General features: G+C 36.6%; 1 protein-coding gene across 3 annotated transcripts in view; it reads left to right on the forward strand.

Annotated features, from left to right (window-relative positions):
* TMTC2 (transmembrane O-mannosyltransferase targeting cadherins 2) overlaps window positions 1-25188 on the forward strand; it is a 482099-nt gene that overhangs the window by 256263 nt on the left and 200648 nt on the right. For all 3 annotated transcript variants that reach the window (XM_003906839.5, XM_017946044.3, XM_017946043.3), the window contains one exon: window positions 19641-19755. In XM_003906839.5, coding sequence (XP_003906888.1) covers window positions 19641-19755 — 115 coding nt within the window. The remainder of the gene's footprint in view (window positions 1-19640; window positions 19756-25188) is intronic.

Consider the following 25188-nt stretch of genomic DNA (forward strand, 5'->3'; position numbering starts at 1 on the left):
ATGTGGGGAACCAGGGTGGTCTTGGAAAATGCAACATTTTGGCCAGGAAGGCAGGAGTGCCTGTCCTCACCTAGGTCTGTTGGGTGGAGCCCTAGCCAGGAACCATGCCCTCCTCTACCCAGCCCTTCCCCGCAACCAGCCTCCAGCCTCTATATCATTTAAAGGGACCACTCATTCCTTCCCAGCACTCCATTAAATAATCACTTGACCGTTGCTTCTCAGTGTAAATTTCTTTGCAATTTTAACATTATCATCCAAGGGGACCTAGGAGGGACATAAATATCATGTGCTTACTCAAAATGAAATAATGATGGAACATATTAGACGTTCTTTTTTAAAAAATGATAATATTGTTTTCTACGTATAAGCCATATTCAGATTTGTTTTTTTCTTTTCTTTTTTTTCTTTTTTTGAGATGGCGTCTTGCTCTGTTGCCCAGGCTGGAGTACAGTGGCACGATCCCGACTCACTGCAACCTCTGCCTCCTGGTGCAAGTGATTCTTGTGCCTCAGCCTCCCCAGTGGCTGGAATCACAGGTGTGTGCCTGTAATTAACCATGCTGGCTAATTTTTGTATTTTTAGTAGAGTTGGGGTTTTGCCATGTTGGCTAGGCTGGTCTCAAACTGCTGTCCTCAAGTGATCTGACTGCGTAGACCTCCCAAAGTGCTGGGAATACAGGTGCGAACCACCTCGCCCAGCCCATACTCAGATTTGGTTAGACATTACCTAAAAACAAATTTAGAACAACAACGAAAACATCATTTTGAGAGCAGAACTATATTGGAGGTTTTATTTTGTCTTGTATTTAAGGATTCTAATTCCCAATGATACCAGCTGCCTCTCAACCCATTCTTTCAGTGATCTTAGCATAATTCAGTTCCTTTGTGCAAAACACCATAAGTTATTAAAATATTAGCATTACTATCTTTTTAGGAAGCACTTCAAGCATATGTTTTAATTATGAAAAATTTCTCTGTAGACATTTTAAGTATAGAAAGAAGGAACTGGGTTAGAAATGTAATACATCAACTCCGAGTCAAGTTTTGACAAGAACAGATTACCCAGGCGTCAAAGCACGGCGTTTTCTTCTTAAGATGCCTGGAATAGCAGAGGAAACTTACAGTCATTTAATGTTTGGGGCTCTGTGTAGGAACTTGGAAGTCATATCATAAAGAAATGTGATAATTTTTTTTTTCTGCTCTTCTTACCTCTCCTTGCTTAGGATAAGAGGGTAAATATCTCAACTTGTATTTCATGAGACTACCAGCAAAGACCACAGTGTCTAAGATATTTTGAAATGTTTTCCTTTTTCATCAAGTCAGTTGACGTAATCTCTTTGAGATTTACAAACAAGTTTTGATGGTTTGCAGTACTGCTGTTGAATAATCTGAATATTTTCCATAGATGATAGCATCATGTTACCTTCACAATTGTGGTTAAGAATGAATGGTGGTTGGGTGCGGTGGCTCATGTCTATAATTCTAGCACTTGAGGAGGCAGAGATGGGTGGATCACTTAGCCCAGGAGTTTGAGACCTGCCTGGGCAACATGGTGAAACCATGTCTCTACAAAAAATTCAAAAATTAGCTGAGTGTGGTGGTGCATATCTGTAGTTGCAGCTACTTGGAAGGCTGAGGTGGGAGGATCACCTGATCCTGGAGGAGGTTGAGGCTGCAGTGAGCTATGATCACACCCCTGCACTCCAGTCTGGGTGACAGATTTGAGACCTTGTCTAAAAAAAAAAAAAAAAAAAAAGAAGAAGAGTGAGTAGTAATACTCACATTCATGTAAATATTTACAATAATTTTAAGGGGAAAGGAGTTTCTGTGCTTGTATAATGAAAATATTTGCATATTACTATTACTGTACAAACCCATGTATTCTGCATTTTTCTTATTTTCTTATCTCTAATCACAGTGATAAATTTAAAATTACTTTCGTTCTTGAAATGCTATTATTTGGAAGCAACAGTACAGAATTTTAAAATTTATTTTGACATTACACTTTAGCACAGTGATCTTGAGATACTTTTTGAGGGCAGTTGATGAAGTCACTGAAGTCCTAATGCCATGCTTCTGTTCTCTGTGGTACCATTCCAGAAGCAAGAGGCTGTGCACTGCTTTGGTCAGAGATCCATCGTACTTTGGTTTTGGCTATTGCTGGTTCTCAGCTCATTCTCACATTGAGCCTGTAGCAGATACTTACTTTTGAGGTTTTCAGTTAAAAATTAGGGTTTAAAGACGTATGTCCTAAGACCCAGTTCTGATTATTTGAAAGGAAAATGCGGCTTCTCTATGAGTTTTAATCATCCTGACATGCAAATCTGACATTATTTAAAACTCATGAATAGAATATATGGCTTTATATCTAAGACCACACATCTAGTCATATTTTTTATTTGGTAATATTCATTAATCACTGGTTTTGACATATTTCCTGATTTTTCCTCTTTATCTTACTTAACCCTCTGGTTACTAGCTTCTTTTTAATATGTGGAAGTATAACTTTCTGAATTGTAGTTTCAAGACTTTTATATGTATAACAACATTCTCTGTTTCAATGTCATGTTTTTCAGTTCGTACAAAAATACCTCATACTGAAGTATCATTGTTCCTTGATATATGTGGAGGATTGGTTCCAAGACCACACACCTATATACAAATCCCTGCATGCTCAATTCCCACAGTTGGCCCTGCAGAACCCGAATATAGGAAAAGTCAGTACTCTCTATACATGGGTTTCACATCCCACAAATACTGCATTTTCAATCTGTGTTTGGTTGAAAAAAAAAAAAAAAATCCACATATAAGTAGAACCAGGCAGTTCAAACCTATGTTGTTCAAGGGTGACATGTATTTGCACAGTCTTCAGAATTCTTGTCTACTTGTCCTATACTAGTAAAGAAGGCAAACAAAATTAACTTCCCTTTCTTTTCTGTTGTTAAATCAACTGCAAGTACAGAAGAAATGCTTTAAAATGATAGTTGCCAAAGATTTTTGCATATAGCAAAGATAATATTTTATTTTAGAAATTTCAGTTATTTACAAATAATTGTCCTCATTAGCACAGGTAAATATTTTTCTACTCACATAAATATTTTATTTGCATTTTTTACTCATAATTTCTTTTTTTTTTTTTTAAATCACCATTTCTCTAGTATTTACTTTTGGCCTGTTCAACACTAGGTACTGGATTGATCACAGTGAATGCCAAAAATTAACATATAGAAGTTAACACATGGAATATTCTCCCTGATGTACTATATTTGAGATGTATTATATTTATAACTTAGAAGCAGATTTTTAAAATAAGATATAATCTTTAGGATTTTCATTATTTTTTAAATCTTAAAATTGTCCTTTAGAGTATTCAATATTGCTTTTAGTTGTGTTTTTATTGCCCTGGATTTGGTTGGCAATGCGATTCTCAGTAGCATGAGCATAGATAATGAATAGGGCAGATTTACTATAAAAGTGTATATCGAATTGGTTATGCTTTTAGTATATAATCAATTAATGAAATATACCTTCTCCATAATAATGTACTTTCCAGGGAGTTACACATCTACGTTAATTTAATATTCTCAGTGACTCAGAGTTTAGTTTAGGCAAGCATCGTTACGACTCTTTTTTTTTTTTGAGACAGAGTTTCGTTCTTGTTGCATAGCTGGAGTGCAATGGTGCAATCTTAACCCACTGCAACTTCGCCTCCCTGGTTCGAGCAATTCTCCTTCCTTAGCCTCCCGAGTAGGTGGGATTATAGGCATGCACCACCATGCCCGACTAATTTTGTATTTTTAGTAGAGACGGTGTTTCTCCATGTTGGTCAGGCTGGTCTCAAACTCCCGACCTCAGGTGATCTGCCCCGCTCAGCCTCCCAAAGTGCTGGGATTACGGGCATGAGCCACTGCGCTCAGCCTTACAATTCTTTTACAGATGAGAAACTAAGAGAGGCAGGATGCTTAAGGGGCATGGTTAAAGATTCCAAACGTTGCAGTGAGGTAGATGTGGATACTGATTATAACTCATATATAGTGGTTATTGTTTTCCTTATTAGTGTTATCTGTAGAGTGAGTATAGCAATACCACCTTGTGGGTATTAGCATAGCATACCTAGGCCAGGATTTGTTCCACATTACGTATTTACTAAATTATTGCTTTTACTATGAAATAGGAGTAGAAATTAAGTAATTTACTTGGGTGGGCCCAAATCTAATTGGTAACAGGGCTAGTACTACAACGTAGATTTTGGACACTTCGTTTTACGTTTCTGTATCAAAGTTTCGTTAGTGACTTATAGTAGGAAACCAACCTGGGGCCGTTAGGTGGCAGGGACATACTTAACTGATGACTGGATCTACTGTGAGATAAAACAGATGTGGTTTGGGCAATAAAAGAAAAAAGAGAATTTAAGGGAGAAAATTGATTCTTTTTGTTTCCCCTGAAGTTGCTTGGAAATCGTAATTCTGTACAAATTCTGTACAGAGTTTGTCTAAGAACTCTGGGTCTTTCTAAGGGTTCTTCATCTTTTACACCTGAACCAAACTCAAATGATCCCAATTGTATTAGAAGCAAGCTGTAAGGGCTGCTTGGAGACAGTTCTATTCCTGATACAAACTCAGAGGTAACTTGTACTCTTTAGGATTTACCATAACTCAAAAGGAACTGATCTTTTAATGGAAGACAACATCTATCATTGTTAATAATTAAGGCTGCGTACAGCAGCTCAACGTCTGTCATCCCAGCACTTTGGGAGGCCAAGGCAGGAGGATTGTTTGAGACCAGAAGTTCCAGACCAGCTTGGTCAACATAGAAGGACCCAGTATTTATGGAGAAAAAATTTAAAACAGAAAAATAATAATTTTAAAAGGTACTGGTTGGATGACTGCATGGGCTATGCGATCAGCAATATATGAGGGATTTCTAAAAAGCCTTTACTGAATCGGTATATTTGTTACATAAACAGGACCACTATTTATGACGTTCTAGTATATATATTCCCCAAGTGTTCCATTAACTGCTTTTGACAGTGTGATAGGAAAAATGGGTTTGTTGCATGGGATTTGAGGAGAGCCTCAAGGCTTGTTGCTCCCAAATTCTCTCCCTTTGGCCAGTCATTATATTTGAAAATGCAGTTATATTAACTGTCTTTACATATAATGCGGTGTGCTAGTTTGTGAGGAACATTGTATAGAGCACATTGTTATTAGGCACATAGGGCAGGTAAGTTTTAATTGAGAAGCCTTGGGAAAAATTTTGCATAGATAAGAAATGGAGTGAAGACAAGTGCAGGAAAACCCCAAAATCAAATACCATGAGTGGTACTGGCAGCAGACCTGAGCCATGGATGTGAGGATGGCTCATAGTCAAATTCAGGAATATGGTAGAAATTGCAGATGGTAAAATGCCAAGGAACAACCCTAGATACACTAAAACAAAACAAACACGGGTGCTGGATTATATAGGTGGATATTACAGTATGCACATAGATGCTATAGTGACAGTGCTGTCAAGACAACAGTGTTAATATATTATTGAAGTACTAAATTTTTATCTTTACATTTTTTTTTTCCTTAATGGGAATACATTTAGTTTCAGATCTATCTGAAATAACTACAGATAGGGGAATGAGAAATAACTGTGTCTTATAAAATTCCTGTAATTAGGATTACATATAAGCATATAGGATATGTGTTGTGATAACATACGAATCATGATCTTTATATCATAGCCACTTCTTCTAGTTAATATTTTAACTACATCTGTTTTATTTACCTACTTACTATTATGTTCTTTTCTGTAATAATCTGAGATAGAATTACTTCAAAAAAAATAAATTCCTGTAGGCTTACAAAGGCTCTTATCTCCCTGGAGTCATTAAAGTGACTATCATACAATTAGTAAAATACCCAGCCTACAAATGTTGACCCCCTGCCAACCCTTAGAGTCTTTGCTAATAGCTGGAGTGGGAAGACAGTCTACTTTAAAAAACAGCAGCAACACATTCATGCTCATTTTCAGTTCCATGCAGTTAAATAGCTCTTTTTCCCCTCCCTTTGTTTTATTTTTTTCCTTCTTTCTCTCTCCATTGACGTTAGAAAGTTGAACATAATTAATATTTATATTTTTAAATAATATTTATTTAAATTGTAGCTGGTGAGACCATTCATGATGTACATCCGAAGTCCAAGACTTCCATTATGGTTAAAGGCAAGGACTTTGGAACCAGACAGACCGTCTTTTTGTTCTCTTATCTTTTTGAGTGTCACTTCTGTGAGGCATAGTTTCTTCCTCTATTAATAGTGCAAAGTGGATGATAATATAAGCTCATTTGTTATGAGGATTAGGAGAGATCACATATGCATACACAAATCTAGCTTAAAATTGGCTTTAGTTAAATTAATTAATGTATTTTATTTATTTTATTTTATTTTTGAGACCGAGTCTCACTCTGTCACTCAGGCTGGAGCGCAGTGGTGCAATCTCGGCTCACTGCAAGCTCTGCCTCCAGGGTTCACACAATTCTTCCGGCCTCAGCCTCCCCAGTAGCTGGGATTATAGGCGCCCGCCACCATCCCTGGCTAATGTTTTTGTATTTTTAGTAGAGACGGGGTTTCACCGAATGTTAGCCGAGATGGTCTCGATCTCATGTCCTCGTGATCTGCCCGCCTTGGCCTCCCAAAGTGCTCAGATTACAGGCATAAGCCCCACCATGCCTGGCCGGCTTTTATTTTTTTGAGACAGGGTCTCACTCTGTCACCCAGGCTAGAGTGCTGTGATGCAATCATAAATCACTGCAGCCCTAATTTCCCAGGCTGAAGGCATTCTCCCACCTCAGCCTTGACCTCCCAGGCTCTAGGGATTCCCTCACCCTAACCTATAGCATGCATCACCATACCTGGCTAAGTTTTGTATTTATTGGGGTTTCACCCTATTGCCCAGGCTGGTCTGAAACTCCTGGACTCAAGCAATCCGCCCAGCTTGGCCTCCCAAAGTACTAGATTATAGGTATGAGCCACTGTGCCTGGCCAAAATTGGCTTGTAATCTGAATAAAAACAATTCTTAGTAGATATATTAAGCAATACTATATTAAGTGCAAATAAGTTATTTTTTTTTTGCAGATGATTTGTGATACATAACTGGCAAGACTGCAACTTTTACCTCCTCATGGAAGTGACACTCTGATTTCAAACAAGTAACTCAGTGTTGGTGGAAGCAAAATTTAGGATTTATCCCCTTATTTAATGCAATTAAATACTTCAATTTTGGCAGATCCTTACATAGAACTCAAGATTTTTATATAGGGACTAAAGACATATGTTAATTTTATAAGGTTTAAAATGAATTATAGCTGAAGCAAGAAACAAGAATGAAAGTCCTTACCACATTCAGTGACTATGCAGTGTATTAGTAAAATGAAAATGCTGAGATGATAACCCAAAGAGGCATGATTACTTATGTGGACCTGACTGTTAAGTAGGTAAAAATTAAATATTAAGAAATTCATTTATCTTTTTATTTTATCTTCTTTCTTTTCCTCTCTCTGTCTCTCTCTCTGTCTCTCTGTCTCTCTGTCTCTCTCTCTCTCTCTCTCTCTCTCTCTTTGAGACAGAGTCTTGCTCTGTTGTTCAGGCTGGAGTGCAGTGGTGCAATCTTGGCTCACTGCAGCCTCCACCTCCTGGTTTCAAGTGATTCTTCTGCCTCAGCCTCCCGAGTAGCTGGGACTACAGGTGCCTGCCACCATGCCTGGCTAATTTTTGTATTTTCAGTAGAGATGGGGTTTCACCATGTTGACCAGGCTGGTCTTGAACTCCTGACCTTGTGATCTGACAGCCTTGGCCTCCCAGAGTGCTGGGATTACAGGTGTGAGCCACCACACCTAGTCTCTTTTTAAAAAAAAACAAAACAAACACACAAAAAAAACACACAAAGAAATGTATTTGGCTCACAATTTTAGAGACTGGGAAGTCCAAGAGTATTGCGCTGGCATCTGGCAAGGGTTGAACTATAACAGAAGGCATAAGAGAGAGCACATATGAGAGAAAAAGCATGAGGGGCTGGGCTTGCTTTTATAACAATTCACTCTAGTGAAAACTGACCCACTCCTGTATTAACATTAATCCATCCATGAGGGCTTCCCCCTCATGACCCAGTCACTTCTTATTAGGACCTACCTCCCAATACAGTTACATTGGGGATTCAGTTTACAGCATGTTGAATTTTGAGGGCACATGCAAAACCATTTTGTACCAGGCACCCAAAATTTATGTCCTTTTTATAGTGCAAAAGTATATTCATTTCATCCCCAAAGTCACAAAAGCCTTAACTTGTTTCCATCAACTCAAAAATCCAAAGTCCAGAGTCTCATTTAAATGAGATATGGGTGATACTCAAGGCATGATCTGTATAGAGGCAAATTCCTTCCAGATGTGAGTCTGTAACATCAAAGCGAGTTACCTACTTCCAAAATACAACAGTGAAACAGGCATAGAAGTAGGCATTTTCATTCTAAAAGGGAGAAAGAGGAAAGAAGAAAACAGTAACTGGTCCCCACTAAATCCATAACCCAGTAGGGAGAACAATACGAAGTCTTAAAACTGGAGAATAATCTCTTTTGTTTCCATGTCCCACATCCTGAGCACACTGATATAGGGGTTGGGCTCTCAAGACACTGAGAACTGCCACGCCCATGGCATTTCTGGGCTCAGCCCACATTTCCGCTCTCTCAGATTGGCGTTGTACGCTGGTAGCTCTACAGTTCTGAGGTCTTCTGAGCCCTCCCATGGCAATATAGGCTTCTCCTAGCCTGATTCTCCAAATTTCCAACCTCCACCCATTACCCAGTTCCAAAGCTGCTTCCATATTTTCAGGTGATGTTATAGCAACGACCCTACTCTAAGTATCAATTTTCTATCTAATCTGTTTTCTGCTCTTTTAGCTATTTTTTCAAAGCAGTGCATACCAAATTATGAAAAACGTGTTATAACTTCTTTTATAATTAATGAATATATATCATTTCTTCAAATTATTAACACAAGAAAAAATCTTGAAAAATTTTCTCAAATCTCCCTGCATTGATTTCGTGAAGTATATCAGAAATATGAAATTGCAATAGTTACTTCAGAGTAAGTTTGAATTTACTCTGTAAACTTAAGACTACCATGTATTTGGAATTAGAACTTTGAAAAAAATTTAGAGGTATTTATTGTAGCAGATCACAGCATTTCTAGAGGGACCTCACATTTGATTTTCTCTTTAGAACAACTTCAGCAAGATGGGAATATTTAATTATTCTTCTGCCTTTGAAAGAACATAAAATAAACCATGGCAGACTGTGGACTAAGTACAAGAGAAGCTTTCATTGTGAATTAAGATCAAGTTTCTTAGTAAATGGATACTTTTTAGAGGTAGTTTAATATCAATGTGAAGGGCCCTTGAGGTATAAGAGTTATTCCTACTTCTTCACTTCTTGATTTTTTTAACAGAAGAATTTCTTTTTCTTTTTGAATATAAAATAGCTCTACAGATCATATTTTCTAGAGCTTATCCAGTGATATCTAGAAGTGTCTGTTTGCCTTCCCTTAATATAGTCATTATATATGCTTAGTCTTAGGATTGAACTTGTTTACTTATTAAACAATGCTTGTTAAATCTCTGTCACATGTAAAGTATCTTCAGGGCACTAATAAGAATTGATAAATATACCGAAGTTCCCAGCCAGCATCTTTGAGCAACAACCATTTGTTTACATAGGCAGAATATGTTCAGTTCCAATATGTTAATAGGAAAATGTGACATATAAAATTATATTCCCAAAGACATGTAAAACATTTGATATACTACTTGGCATTAATTTTTCCCTGGTCTGAAAAATATATTATGAAATATGGATACCAGATAGTTTTATTTTGTTACTACTGTGGGGTTTTTTCTTTCCCCCCTAGCAGTTCTGAGAGGATAACTCATTTGGATAAATTGTTTTCATATTTATGCTATAGACCCTAAATTAAAATATATGAAACATATTAAGTACCATGTTATGATATTCTACCTTGTACTCAAACTCAATATTGAGAGGGTGAAATAGCCTTGCCTCTGATCACATTTCGATGCCTGGATACATATCTGAATCTCCCTTGTCATTAAGTCTGCTACTTAGGAGGCTTTAACCTCAGTTTTCTCATCTGTGAAATGGGGATAGTAATACTATAGACCCCAAATGTTTTTATTAGGTTAAATGAATTCAGGAGGCTACCAAGGATGTAGTAATCATTAAATAAATGTGAACACTATTATTATCGTTATTTTTATTATAATTTTTAAAATTTCTTCTTCATCTCCTCTTCTCCGCTTTCCATTCTTTTGCTCTCTTTAGGCTGTCACGATGCTACAAGGCAGGCCCTTGAGATGGGGCAGTAGTCCATCCAAGTTAGAGCAGTTTCATATGAAGTTTATTTTGTTTAAAACAGGAATGAAATGAATACTCTGAATATTTGGAAACTTCATTGGGAAAAAAAACTTCTCAACATTAGATTGGGATTTTGGAACAACAACTATATTTTTTGAACTTCAGATAAATCCTTTATTATATTCAGAGTTGAAAGTGTGATTTGCATTCATCTGTACATATCCTCTATTAAAATGTGAACTTTTAGGCTGGGTGCGGTGGCTCATGCCTGTAATCCCAGCACTTTGCAATGCCAGGGTGGGAGGATCACTTGAGTCCAGGAGTTTTTGAGCAGCCTGGGCAACATGGTGAGACCCACCTCTACAAAAATTAAAATTAGAAAAACAATGGCCAGGCATGGTGGTGCACATTTGTAGTCCCAGCTACTCGGAAGGCTGAGGTGGGAGGACTGCTCAAGCCCAAGAGGTTGAGGCTGCAGTGAGCCATGATCATGCCACTGCACTCCAGCCTGGGCAACAGGAGAAACAAATGTGTACTTTTAAAACATTTGTAACTATTATTTACACTTCATCACACTTCACTGAGAGAACTTTGAGAATTTTATTTCAATAAAACTGCACTTTTAAAAGATTATATGAAATGAATATACCAATAAAATATATAGGCTTAAACATGTAAAAAATGTGCATTATATTAAATGTTAATGAAAATACAAGGTCTTTGAGTGGCCCAAAGAATAAGTATCAAAGTGAAAATTTGAAGATAATCCCAAACATCTGTTTTGAATTATCTTTCTTAAAAAAAGGTTTAGTGGATGTTACCACCTTTTATTCCTTAAGTAGGATATAGCATAACTCCATCTCTATTTTAAAAGAAGATGGTGTGTGACCTTAATTTTATTTTGTTTCCTTTCCTTTGTTTCCTTTCCTTTCCTCCTTTCCCTTTCCTTCTCTTTCTCTTTTTCCCTTCACTGCAGTTTTCAGGTTAATCCCTGCAAGTTTCCTTTATTTTATTCATGTATTAATCCCCTTTTATCTGTATTCTTAATTTTCTCTTTGCAGCATAGACAGCTGATCTAACATATATGATTTGTATGTAATGTATTTGATTTATAATATACCTTTGATTTAATTGTAATATACACTATGTTAAATACATAGTGATATTTTGGGCATGAATCAATTTTTAACGTTTATCTTTGTTGTGACATTGCATTCCTTTTTAAAAATTATTTGTAGGCAGTTATGGTCCATTCGTGTAACAGTATTGACATGGTGTTAATTGGTCCTAATGCTGCATAGGAGTGTGTAAAGTGAATGTCCCACATTGTACTCCCATGATGGACCTATTGTTACTACCCACTATCAGCCAACACTAAGGCAGTTGAATTTAAACATTCTCTTACATGCTTTCTTAGGTGAGAATTTATGTGGGAGTGGGATTGCTAGACAGAGGTCCTTTCTGACTTAGTAACTTAGATTTGTTGATTTGATTGAGTACTGTCAGAGGGCATAACAGAATGTCTGCCCCAGGCCACACTGCCACCAGCTGTGCACAGGATTCTTCCCCAACATCCCTACCAGTAGTTGACCTTATCCATTTTTCTATTATTTTGCCAGTCTAGGTATAAAAGATATCTGGTTGTTATAATTTGCATTTCAGGGGGGTTACTAAGAAATTTAAGTATTAGTTTAAATGCCTGGTATTCATTTTGGTTTTCATTTTTGTACAATCCTATTCATGTCCTTTGTCTGTTTTTCCCCTATTCTATTTCTTATTTTTTTTATTGTTACTTTGCAGGAGTTCCTTCTAGTTTCCAAGTACAGACACTTCTTTGTTTAGGTGTTTGAAATATCTTCTCCCAGCATATTATGCATTTTAACTTGTTCATAATGTTCTTCATTAAATAGAAGTCCTTTTTGAAATACCCAAATCCATTATTTTTTTTTTTTTTTAGCATTTCAAATTATATTTGGGGCTCTTTTTAAGAAGTCCTTTTCCATTCCATAGATATATTCTTCTATATAGTCTTTTGATAGCTTTACTTTTTCACATTTAACTTTTTAAGCTATCTGGAATTTATCTTTGTATTTCATGAATATGGTATAAAAATCAGTTTTCATTGTTCTCTTATATATTATGACTAAAATATAGTTTTTGAGTTTCTTAATAAATGATGCTAAAATATTGATTGGATTTACATAGAATTCATAGATTTATTTGGGGAGAACTGACATCTTTATAATGTTAAATTGCCCCATCCATGAGTTGGAATATTCCTCCATTTCTTTTAGGATTTGGTTTGCATACTTCCAGATAGTCAGAAAGGTTAGATTTAAAAATTGACTTGATATTAAAAAGTTGAGTGGGTTAATATGATCGAATTTCTTAAAGAAGTAACTCATAGAATCAGCTATGAAGAGTTATGGCAGCTCTTCAGAAACCTAAAATCTATTTTGATCAACACAGTGTTGTGGATCAATAATTTAAGGAACATAGGATTTGAGAAGGAATCGTTTTTATGTTTGAGTATGATGAAGTCCTCTGTCAATTCTCTTCAGCCAAAGACCACTAGCGCCACACCTGAAGTAAAAGTTGGCTTAACTATTTCTCACACTGAGAGAGAACAGCTACACCATGGAGAACTCTGGGGCATCTCATTATATGTCCTATTATAGGATTTTGACTTTGGTTGGGTGATTTGGAATACAGTCTAAGGAAGTGAGGGCTTTATTTCAATTGGATACCGGGACAATTCTATGTCTGGATAAAGAAATCATTCATATAGCAAGAGAGGAGGATGTTTGGTAGTTTGTAGGTTATACAGTGACCTTTTCCTGAGGGGGTCTTTATTTGTTTTACTTTATCGAGTAACCTTGTCTGAAGCTGATAATTGTGTATGATATGTGTGTGTACAACAGGAAAACAAGATTTTTGCAGGCATCTAGGGCAATTACTTAATCTTAAGAAATATAAGAGATTTTCATTTGTATAAAAAGCAGGAAACCTAATTTCAGATTGTGACTTTGCCTCATTTAACCTTGATGATTTTTACTTTCTAAGCTGTTTTCTCACTTGGAAATAGCCATCTCTGCTGCTCATCTATCCTGTTGGAAACCACTGTAATTTTGCTGTCTAGATTACTGCAGTTGCCTTCCAGCTGGTCCCCCTGTTGCTCCTTTAGTTTTCTTGCAGTGAGTCTTTCTCCACAGAAGAGTCAAGAGTGACCTTTTGAAAATGAAACTCAAATCACAAAATCCCTCACTGAATATTCCCCCCCAAATATCGCAAATAAAATAACCCCCAGGCTTCTCATCATGGCACGTGAAACCCTGTGTGATTGGACCCTTGCCTATCTCTGTGACTTCATCTTGACTTTCCCTCTCAGTTTGCAGCCACTCACCTGACTGGTGTTGTTCCTGGGAAACATCAAATTCATTCTTGCCTTAGATCCTTGGCTGTATTTTCCTTATGTGGCATCAGGCTGCCTCAGCCTCCCGAGTAGCTGGGACTACAGGCGCCCGCCACCTCGCCTGGCTAGTTTTTTTTTGTATTTTTTAGTAGAGATGGGGTTTCACTGTGTTAGCCAGGATGGTCTCGATCTCCGGACCTCGTGATCCGCCCGTCTCAGCCTCCCAAAGTGCTGGGATTACAGGCTTGAGCCACCGCGCCCGGCCGATCATACCTATTTTCCTAAATCTGTGATATCCTTACCTAAATTAGCCTCATCCGTATCACGTTATTTTGTTTTACATTATTTATAACACTTATCACTATCTGAAGTTAATTCATTTATTTTATTGTATGGATCCCACCCTCCCTCCACTACCTCCATCCCCCACTTCCAACATAAGCTCACATGGGTGGGAATTGACTATTTTGAACAGTACTGAGTGTCCAGCTCCTAATGAAGTTCCTGGCACCAAATAGGTGCTTAACAAATATCTAATGAATGAATAAATATTTAATACATTAATGAGTGGATAAATGAACAATCAACCAAATGAGTGAACAAATATTCTAGATATAGCGACAGGCATACCTCATTTTCTTGTATTTCACTTTATTGTGCTTCTCGGATATTGCATTTTTTTTTTTTAACAAATTGAGTGTGGCAACTACATAAACCAAGTCTGTCAGTACCGTTTTTCCAACAGCAAGTGCTGACTTCATGTCTATCATATTTTGGCAACTCTCACAATATATTAATTTTTTTATTATTATATCTGTTATGGTTATCTGTGATATATGTTGTTAATATTGTGACTGTGCCCATATAAAATGGTATACTTAATAAATGTTTTACATGTTCTGTTTCATTGATCAGCCCTGCCCTAATTTCTCTCCCTTTCCATGGGCAACCCTATTCTTTGAGACATAAAAATAATGAAATTAGGCTAATTTTCATTTTATTTATTTATTTATTTATTTATTTATTTATTTATTTATTTTGAGACGGAGTCTTGCTCTGCTGCCCAGGCTGGAGTGCAGTGGCTCCATCTCTGCTCACTGCAAGCTCAGCCTCCCAGGTTCACACCATTCTCCTGCCTCAGCCTCCCCAGTAGCTGGGACTACAGGTACCCGCCACCACACCTGGCTAATTTTTTTGTATTTTTAGTAGAGGCGGGGTTTCACCATGTTAGCCAGGATGGTCTCAATCTCCTGACCTTGTGATCCGCCCGCCTCGGCCTCCCAAAGTGCTGGGATTACAGGTGTTAGCCACCGTGTCTGCCTGGTGGAAAGTTTTATTGGCCTGGATAAAAGATCAAACCAGCCATAACATTCCATTAGGCCAAAATCTAATCCAGAACAAGGTCCTTAACTCTCTTCAATTATATGAAGGCTGAGAGAAGTGAGGAAGCTGTGGCAGAAAAGTTTGAAGCTAACAGAGATTGGTTCATTAGGTTGAAGGAAAGAAGCCAGCTCCATATCATATAAGTACAAGGTGAAGCGGTAAATACTGATGGAAAAGCAGTAAATTGTGCAGAAAATATAGCTAAGATAATTGATTAATGTGGCTACAACTAAACAATAGGTTTTCAGTGTATATAAAACAGATTTCTATTGGAAGAATATACCATATAAGACTTTCATAGCTAGATGTTAGTGCCTGGCTTCATATTTTCAAAGGACAGGCTGACTGTTATTTTTTGTGGGCTAATACAACTGTTAACCTTAAGTGGAAGCCATTGGTCAATTAACATTCAAAAAATCCTAGGGTCCTTAAGAATGATGCTAAATCTATTCTGCTTCTGCTCTATAAGTGGAAGTGTATTTCCTAGATGACAACACATTTGTTTACAGCATGGCTTACTGAATGTATTAAGCTCAATGTTGAGTCCTACTGCTCAGAAAGAAATTCTTTCAAAAGATTCTTGCTCATTGCCAGTGCACCTGGTCACCCAAGAACTCTGATAGAGATGCACAAGGAGATTAATGCTGTTTTCATGCATAGTAACACAGTATTTGTTCCATAGCCCATGGATCAAGGAATTATTTTGACTTTCAAGTCTTCTAATGTAAGAAGTAACTTTTCGTAAGGTTGTAGCTTCCTTAGACAGTGATTCCCCGGATGGGTCTGGGTAAAATAAATGGAAAACTTCTGGAAGGATTTGCCATTCTAGATGCCATTCAGAACATTTGTGATTCATGGAATGAGGTCCGAATATCACCATTAGGAGGAATTTGGAAGAAGCTGATTCCAGGCCTTGCAGATACCTTTGAGGGGCTCAAGACTGCAGTGGAGGAAGGAACTGCAGAGGTCGTGGAGAGAGCAAGAAAAGTGGAATTAGAACTGGGCCTAAAGATGTGACTGAATTGCTACAATCTCATGATAACATATTTACAGATGAGGAGTTGCTTCTTATGGATGAGCAAAGAAAGTGGTTTCTTGAGGTGCAGTCTACTCCTGGTGACCGTGCTGTGAACATTGCTGAAATGACAGCAAAGCACTTAGAATATTATGTAATCTTAGTTGATAAAGCAGTTGCAGGGTTTGAAAGGATTGAGACTAACTCTGAAAGTTCTATTGTGGATAAAATGCTATCAAATAGCATCACCTGCTACAGAGAAGTCTTTCATGAAAGGAAGAGTTAATTGATATGCTAGACTTTATTTTGTCTTATTTTAAGAAATTGTCACAGCTACTCCAGCCTTCAGCAACCATCACCCTTACCAGTCAGTAGCCATCAGTGTTAAGGCAAGACCCTCCACCAGCCCAAAGATTAAGATTCACCAAGAGCTCAGATTATTGTTAGCATTTTTTAGCAATAAAGTATTTTTTAATTAAGGTGTGTCATTGTTTTTTAGACATCATGCTATTGCACACTTATTATACAATATTGTGTAAATATAACTTTTATATGCACTAGAAAACCAAAAAAAAATATGTGACTCACTTCATTGTGATACTTTATTTTGGTGGTCTGAACCTACACCCACAACATCTCCACGATATCCCTGTATATGTCTGTTGTCAACAGGAGAAGCACTTATTAGTTTATTATTTATTTGAGATGTAAGTATCTAAAGAAATCAATTTCTTTCGCTGGAAGTATGTCTTAAAATATTCAAAGGTATGTCTTTGTATTAGTTTTTTTAATCATCTATGTTCTAGGACTACTATCAAAATGGGATACCATTATAATGAGGATTTCCTGGTGCTTCAATTAACATTTGAATGCATTTCTCAGAGAGATTTCAATGTAAATATATTCTCTTTTACTAATCACACAATCAGAGCAGAACTTTGGGAGGAATGGGGGTTTTAAAATTGCCTAATTATTAAAAATTTCCATAGAGGCATATCTTATTAATTTGTGGTATAGAATATGTATGGTATTATGCCTAATATGTTTAAAGATAATTATAATTTATTTTACTGTTTTCCTACTTTTTATTTTCTTTTCATTTAGTAGTTTAATTTGACAATACTTTACACTATTTTGTCTTTTAATTTAAAGGATACAATTTTCTATGGACTCATAATGCCGAGGCCTCTGTGAATGTTGGTATGTGAATGTTGGTTTGCAGTGAAAGATGAAATGTGGTATGAAAATGTTAGGTCGAGGAGAGAAAAAGTTTGGAAACAGCCAATGTCGGATTAGCGTTTTTGCTCTAACACTTCAGTATTAACTTTACAAATTCTTTAGTGCCTCCAAGCGTGGTGGCTCACTCCTGTAATCCCAGCACTGTAGGAGGCTGAGGAGGGCGGATCACGAGGTCAGGAGATCGAGACCATCCTGGCTAACACGGTGAAACACCGTCTCTACTTAAAATACAAAAAAATTAGCTGGGTGTGGTGGCGGTGCCTGTAGTCCCAGCTACTCGGGAGGCTGAGGCAGGAGAATGGCATGAACCAGGGAGGAGAGGTTGCAGTGAGCCGAGATCGTGCCACTGTACTCCAGCCTGGGCGATGAGCAAGACTCCATCTCAAAAATAAATTAAATAAATAAACAAACAAACAAACAAATTCTTTAGTGCCTCTGTCTCCTCATCTGGGGAATGGGCACTTATGTAAGGAACTGTGTTGAGAGCTCAGTGAGATGATATATGTCAAGTGTGTGGCATGGTACATGGCACTATTAGCTATTGCATAATTGTGAGTTCAGTGCCTTTCCCCTGTTTTCCACTGGAAGTAAAGAAGGTATATGACGTTGCAAACATGAAGGATTAGTATTCTCTGTAGATAACATAAGGTCATAAAGTGCATTGTATTTAATGTTATTTTTGGTAAGAAATGCTTAACTACTATAAATTGTAAAGAGTATCAACCACAATAATATTAATGATAATAGCGATATTTATTGAGTGTTTACCATGTTTCAGGCACTGTCTTTGTTTTTTTAATTTTGTTTTGTTTTATTTTTTTGAGAGAGGGTCTCACTCTGTCGTCCAGGCTTGAGTGCAGTGGCGTGATCATGACTCACTGTAGCCTCGACTCTGTGGGCTCAAGCAATCATTACATCTCAGCCTCCCAAGTAGCTGGGACTGCAGGCATGTGCTAACACGCCAGGCTAATTTCTGTATTTTTTGTTGAGACGGGGTTTCACCATGTTGCCCAGACTGGTCTCAAACTCTTCCTGAGCTCAAACAATCCGCTCGCCTCATCGGCCTCCCCAAGTGCTAGTACAGGTGCAAGCCATCGTGCCCAGCCTCAGACACTGCCTTAAACAGCTTGTGTATATTAACACACTTCATCTTCATCATGAAACAGATGAGACACTATTTTCCCAGTTTACAGATAAAGTAAACTGAAGCACAGGAGTTTTAAATTTCTTAGAGGCACACAGGCAAATCGAGATTGAAAGATTCTGTACTTTTTTGCATTAAAATTAAAAACTCAAAACCCTTTCATTTTTCAGGTACAGTCAGTAGTCACCCAAATAAATATATCAACACACATGACCCTTCTTCTCATCTCTATCATTTGCTGGGGGACTCTGCTTTCAGGACTCAATACCCCATCTCCTTGTAGGGAAGTAAGAAGGCAAGAGAAGCAGCCAAGTTTGAGGGCAAAGTTCATTGGAGAGCCGTACTGTGGGGGCAGTTATTGGTGCTGTGCCTTTTGTTATTTTTAATGTTGAAAAATTACTATTATTTGTGGAGAACAAAGAGGGTACATAGAAAATATATTTAATTTTCAACATGATTAAGTGTAGAAATAGCTATTTTCAGGGAAGTGAGCTCATAAGCAGAAAGAGTACAAAAGAACATTATATCTATAATGTTTTATTGATGTATTCTGATGCCTGGTAAGCTTCTTTATAGCTTTGATCTTGTTTAGTTTTTTTGCTTTTCATCTCCAGATCTTCTATGCCATTTATCAGTTCTTTCATACTTGAATGAAATATTTGTTTATTTTAAGATCATTTCTTGCAGTTTCTGGCCCAGTAAGTATACGATAATTTCAGACCATGAAGACCCCTACTGAAATCTGGAAGAGCATGAAGCCTTTGTAGGTGATCTTAAGATAACATTGTTCTTGGCCTTATGATGAACTGTATATGTATATCTGCTTTGAGACATAATAATTACTTTAATTTTTTAAGGCTTTGATTATATTTAATCTCCTGGCTTGATGAAATGTTAGAGTATAAAGGAAATAAATTTTCCTTCTTAAAAATGTTTTATGATGGTTTTCTCTCCCTGTGGTACTTCCTGATGGCCTGATATTATGTCATGTATAATTGGATTGATGCTCAGTCTGAGAATTTCTTTTTCTTCTTGGCAGCATGGGGTAACCTTGGAAATGTTCTGAAGAGTCAGAGCAAAATTTCTGAAGCTGAAAGCGCCTATAGAAATGCTTTGTATTACCGCAGCAACATGGCTGACATGCTTTATAATTTGTGAGTATGCCTTGCTTTCTCTGGTTTGGTTCATCTTTGAAACCTGCAGTAAGAGGGACTATTGATTTAACTGCTGGAAATGGAGATGATGATAGCTATTGTACTGAAATGGTCTTTTTGTTAATCATGCCTCTGAGACTATTAGGTGGATGGTGGTTGTGATTTCTTTGTTTTGGACCACATCATCAATATTCATGTGTACTTATGTGTTATGCCTGAATTTTTTGGAAGCGGTATGCCATGTTACATAAACATTGGTTTAAATATTTTTTAGTTCTTAAAATGTTTGTTCCATTAATACTTAGATGAGTTCATAAAATAAGCCTGTTACGTATGAGAGTTATGTAAATCATGCATTGATCATTAGCATTATTAATTTTTTGAGACAGTATTTCACTCTGTGGCCTGGGCTAGAGTTCAGAGGCACTGTCATAGCTTGCTGCAGCCTCAAACTCCTGAGCTCAAGCCATCCTTCTGCCTCAGCCTCCCAGAGAGCTAAGACTGCAGGTGCTTGTCACCATGCATGGCTAATTTTTAAATTTTTTTGTAGAGATGGGGACTCACTATATTGCCCAGACTGGTGCCTAACTCCTGGCCTGAAGCAATTCTCTTGCCTTACTCCGCAAAGTGCTGAGATTATAGGTGTGAACCTCTGTGCCCAGCCTTGATTATTAATGATAGATTTTGTCTTCCATTAAAAAAAATTGCCGTATCAAAGTATGTATAGAATATGCGCTACACCAGAAAAGTGAGTGAGTAAGGTCATGGTTCTTTTTTGTTTTCCTCTTCATAGACACTGATGATTATTAGTGAGGTTGGGATCATTTAGGCTATTATTATATGTTGGGTTAGAAAAATCCCTAGGGGAAAAACTGGTTTTGTTCTTTGAGTGGACAGTCCTAGCTGGTGCAATGAGATGTGAGTAGATAAATGCAAAACAAACTCACATATCTTCTTTGTCTCTTATATTTATGAGAACATTTTGTTTATAAGTAACAGAAATCCAGTTTAAGCTTGCCTGAAGACACCAGAGAATGTATAAACTCCCCTAACTGGAAATTCCTGGATTGACTAGATGCAGGCCTAGTTAGATCTAGTGCCTGATTGTGTTTCAGGAATGTTTCTCCATTTTGTGGCTCTGGTTTCTTCTGGGTTTGCTCCATTTTCTGTGGTACTCTATAACAATGGGAAAGATGGCTCCTGTGCCTTTGTGAATATAGATAGCATCCTTATTCTTCTCAATCTCAGAAGGAAAGAGAACTGTTTTGTCTCAGTGTCTGTATTAATCCCGGAAAAAGTTGTTGGACTGACCCTCCTGCAGTCCTGTGCCCTCTCTTGGTTGAAACACTGAGTGATGTGGGAGGGGCAATGAGTCACTTCCATTGGCAGCACTTCCAGAGTTGGAATGGAATGGAGGCAGACCAGTTCTCTCTAGGAAGATGACTGATCCTAGGAAAAATAAGATGCTTGCTGCTTGAGTTTAATGAATGCTGTGTGATATTGACAGCATCAGGCTAATCTATAAACTTTTAAAATATGTATTTATGCTCTGGTTACCTGAATCTTTTGTATTGGCTAAGTCTAAAGGCACAGATACTTTAAAATAAAATTTAACTAAAAATAAAGAAGAAAAATCTAGATATTTAAGGGAAAGTAGACAGGATAAGCTCTGCTTTAATTTTTTGTTCATACGTTGCCGTTGTGTTTAACCTCGTAGGCTTTAATACTGGGATCCCAATCTAGCGGCCTGTGGTCTGAATTAGGTCAGCAGATATGTTTTGTGTTGGCTTGCACAGTGTGTAATTTTCTCTTTGTCACCTGGAATTCTTTCACATGAAGCACACCTGCTCCAGTGCACTGTTCCTTCTACCTACTCTCTTCTGTGTCCTGTTTCACCATGTATCTTACCATCTTCTTTGCTGAACTGATTTGAATTTGTATCTGTTTCTTTTCTTGAATGAAAATACATATCTAGGTACTCCTACAAAGGTTCAAGTCCTCTTCATCTAAATAGTGTTATACTACTATATTTTTATTAATATTATTTTTTATTTTATGAAAAAGAACCTTATGAGGTTAATATATTCACACATATGTTCTTTACACTTTTTGCGTCTGACAGTGATGTCAGAGGGGCCTCTTGCCTTGCAGTATGGGATATTGCTTTCCTGGCTCCCATCCTTCATATATTTTTGGAAGAAAAGTAAGCTGAACAACCAACACCTCTTCATTGAAATGTTTCTCTCTGTCTTATCCATAGTCCATGGTTAAAATGTTGCCCACCTCTTTACGATACCTGTTGGACAAGGATTCAAAGCATTTATCCAAGCTTATTCTTTACTGAGAAGAGAAATGTATTTAATTAGAAAATTTCACTTGACATGCAATTTTAAAATTATATCTTAAGACTTTGTCTGTCTGTGGATGCATATGTAAATCATGACAGCATATGAATTGACCTTCCCAAACCCCGGTGAAAAGTCTTTGCTGGAAAAGTGGTTATTGGCAAGATCAGTTTTTCCCCCTAATTGTTGGAAATGGGTTATGTCATAAGTGCCAAATACAGTTTCACAATATTTTTTACTAATATGATGGGTCTTTAAGCCACACTTATCTGTCACCCTAAACGGAGAAGCTTAAATTCCACAAGAAATATTGGCAATGATTTGAAAGTATTGGCTTTGACAGAATTCTGACATCAATAATTCTATTTTAAAATAGGTAAATTTTTCAATGATTTTAAATCAAATATTTTAAAAAATACACCTTTGCAATATATAATATTATAAACAAGTTTGGTATCATATTTATAGGAACAAACATTTTGTCTACTTATTTGCATAGGTAGAAAAAGAAAAGTTTTCTCGTAGAAAGTTTAGAGACTGTTAAAGAGCAAATTTTAGTTTTCAGATGTACATAATTTTCTCTGGTGTGCAGAAGTTATTCCTTGTTCTATCTTAACTCCCAAAAGAGAAGGAAATTTCTTTGCTCAGTCTTTCTAGGACATATAACGTGATAATACCTGTTTGAGATAATAGCATGCATTAATCACTTGTCCTATCATCAATTACAGTTATATCTTTTAAAGATGTTTATGACAGAGGCATAGAACAAACCTATTTGTGTTAATTGGCGTGGAATACCTACATTTGTTCATGCATTTTAGAAGGTTTTGGGAATTGTAAGCTTCTGTTAGGCCCTCAGCGTAACAGATGTACATATATTACTCAACGTAATATATGTAATATATGTATATAGTAACATATGTACTACATCTAAGTAGCACATATGAATATTGTTATAGGTAAAGATAGAGGAAAAATAGGGATGATCTTGGAAAATACAAAGTAAGCAATCGTATGAGTGATGTAGATTTCTATCTGAAATTTAAGGAACATTACTTTATAAGATCGTAAATATTTGAGGACAGCTTTTTTCAGGAATGAAATCAAGTTATATCCAAGAGGTATACACAAAGAGTTATATTCCATGTTTGTAAAATGATGGGATAATTTTAATTGTTTTTCTTTAGTAGCAGTAGCTTTAATTACCTCTGTGTGCTAAATGTTCTTCTTAGTTCTTTACGTACGTTATCATAGTTTTTATTCCAAGGAAGCCTATAACACAAGGAAGCTGAGACTCAGAGGTAGTGTGTCTAAGGTCACACAGAAAGTAAAGAGAGGAACCAATATATGAACCTAAGACATTCTGACTGTGTGTGCAACACTTGTATTTCTTTTTTTAATTCTTTCTTTTTATTATTATACTTTAAGTTCTGGTATACATGTGCAGAACGTGCAGGTTTGTTACATAGGTATACATGTGCCATGGTGGTTTGCTGAACCCATCAACCCGTCACCTACATTAAATATTTCTGCTAATGCTATCCCTCCCCTAGCCCCCAACCCCCAACAGGCCCCAGTGTGTAATATTCCCCTCCCCGTGTCCATGTGTTCTCATAGTTCAACTCCCACTTATGAGTGAGAACATGTGGTATTTGGTTTTCTGTTCCTGTGTTAGTTTGCTATGAACTATGGTTTCCAGCTTCATCTATGTCCCTGTGAAGGGCATGAACTCATCCTTTTTTATGACTGCATAGTATTCTGTAGTGTATATGTGCTACATTTTCTTTATCTAGTCTATAATTGTTGGGCATTTGGGATTGTTCCAAGTCTTTGCTATTGTGAATACTGCTGCAGTAAACATACTTGTGCATGTGCCTTTATAGTAGAATGATTTATAATTTTTTGAGTATATACCTAGTAATGGGTCAAATGGTATTTCTGGTTCTAGATCCTTGAGGAATCGCCACACTGTCTTCCACAGTGGTTGAACTAATTTACACTCCACCAACAGTGTAAAAGCGTTGCTATTTCTCCATATCCTTTCCAGCATCTGTTGTTTCCTGACTTTTTAATGATTGTCATTCTAACTGGTGTGAGATGATATCTCATTGTGGTATTTCTTCAGGCAGAAATAAACCAAAGGTTTGGGAAAAAAGCCTCAATATATATGTTTCAAATTTAGAAAAAAAATAACCTTTACATAGAGAAATAAAATATTTAGAATTAAATATATTAGAGAATATAAGGTTTTAGTAACTGTTAGTGAGTTTACTGAATTCATGGTATAGAATTTTGTTAAAAAATTTATCATTGGATTTGCACACCTGTGCTAAGAGCTGCCTTCAAGAAGAAAGTGCTACAGAAGGCATTTTTAATTCTAAATCTATTAATTATAACGTCGTTTGATATCATTTGAATCCATGCTTACAGACAGTAGTTATATAATATGAAATTTAAACAGTACTTAATTCTATTCTTAATAACAATAGATATCATGCATTTATTGTACAGCCTTGTATTTAGCCTTTTATTCATATTGTCAAATTTACTAAAATCTGTTATTTCATACAAAAAATTATTAAGACCAGGTTTAATAGATTTGCATTATGAGGTTGGTTTGTCTTTTCACGTATAATACATTTTCAGAGACAAAGCAGATGAATCATGGCTCAATGATTTACACTGTCTAATTTTATAAGTATAGAGTTCACTTCCAACTTCTTCACTACACCACTCACTGCAATGTGAAATATAATTGATTTTTAGGCTAAGAAATAGTCAATGTCTTTTCGTTGTTGTTATGGATTTGTTTCAGTCTGTTCCAAATGATATTTAAAATGGTAATTCAATAGAACATTAAATATTGTATTAGGAATTAGATTTCAGAATGCAGATGAATTTAACATGCTATAGTCAATTCTTGATTATCTTACCTAATGGAAGAATTATGTCTGTTGATGATAGAGATTTTGCTACTGAAAGTTAGTTGTCATTTTGTTCTGTGTTGTAAGAATCTGAGTAAATACTCAATCCGAGAAGCTAAGAAATGAGCAAGAAAATAAACTAAAAATTTAAGAGAAGTAAAGAG

This window comes from Papio anubis, chromosome 9 (genome assembly GCF_008728515.1).
Source record: "Papio anubis isolate 15944 chromosome 9, Panubis1.0, whole genome shotgun sequence".
Lineage (NCBI taxonomy): Eukaryota > Metazoa > Chordata > Mammalia > Primates > Cercopithecidae > Papio > Papio anubis.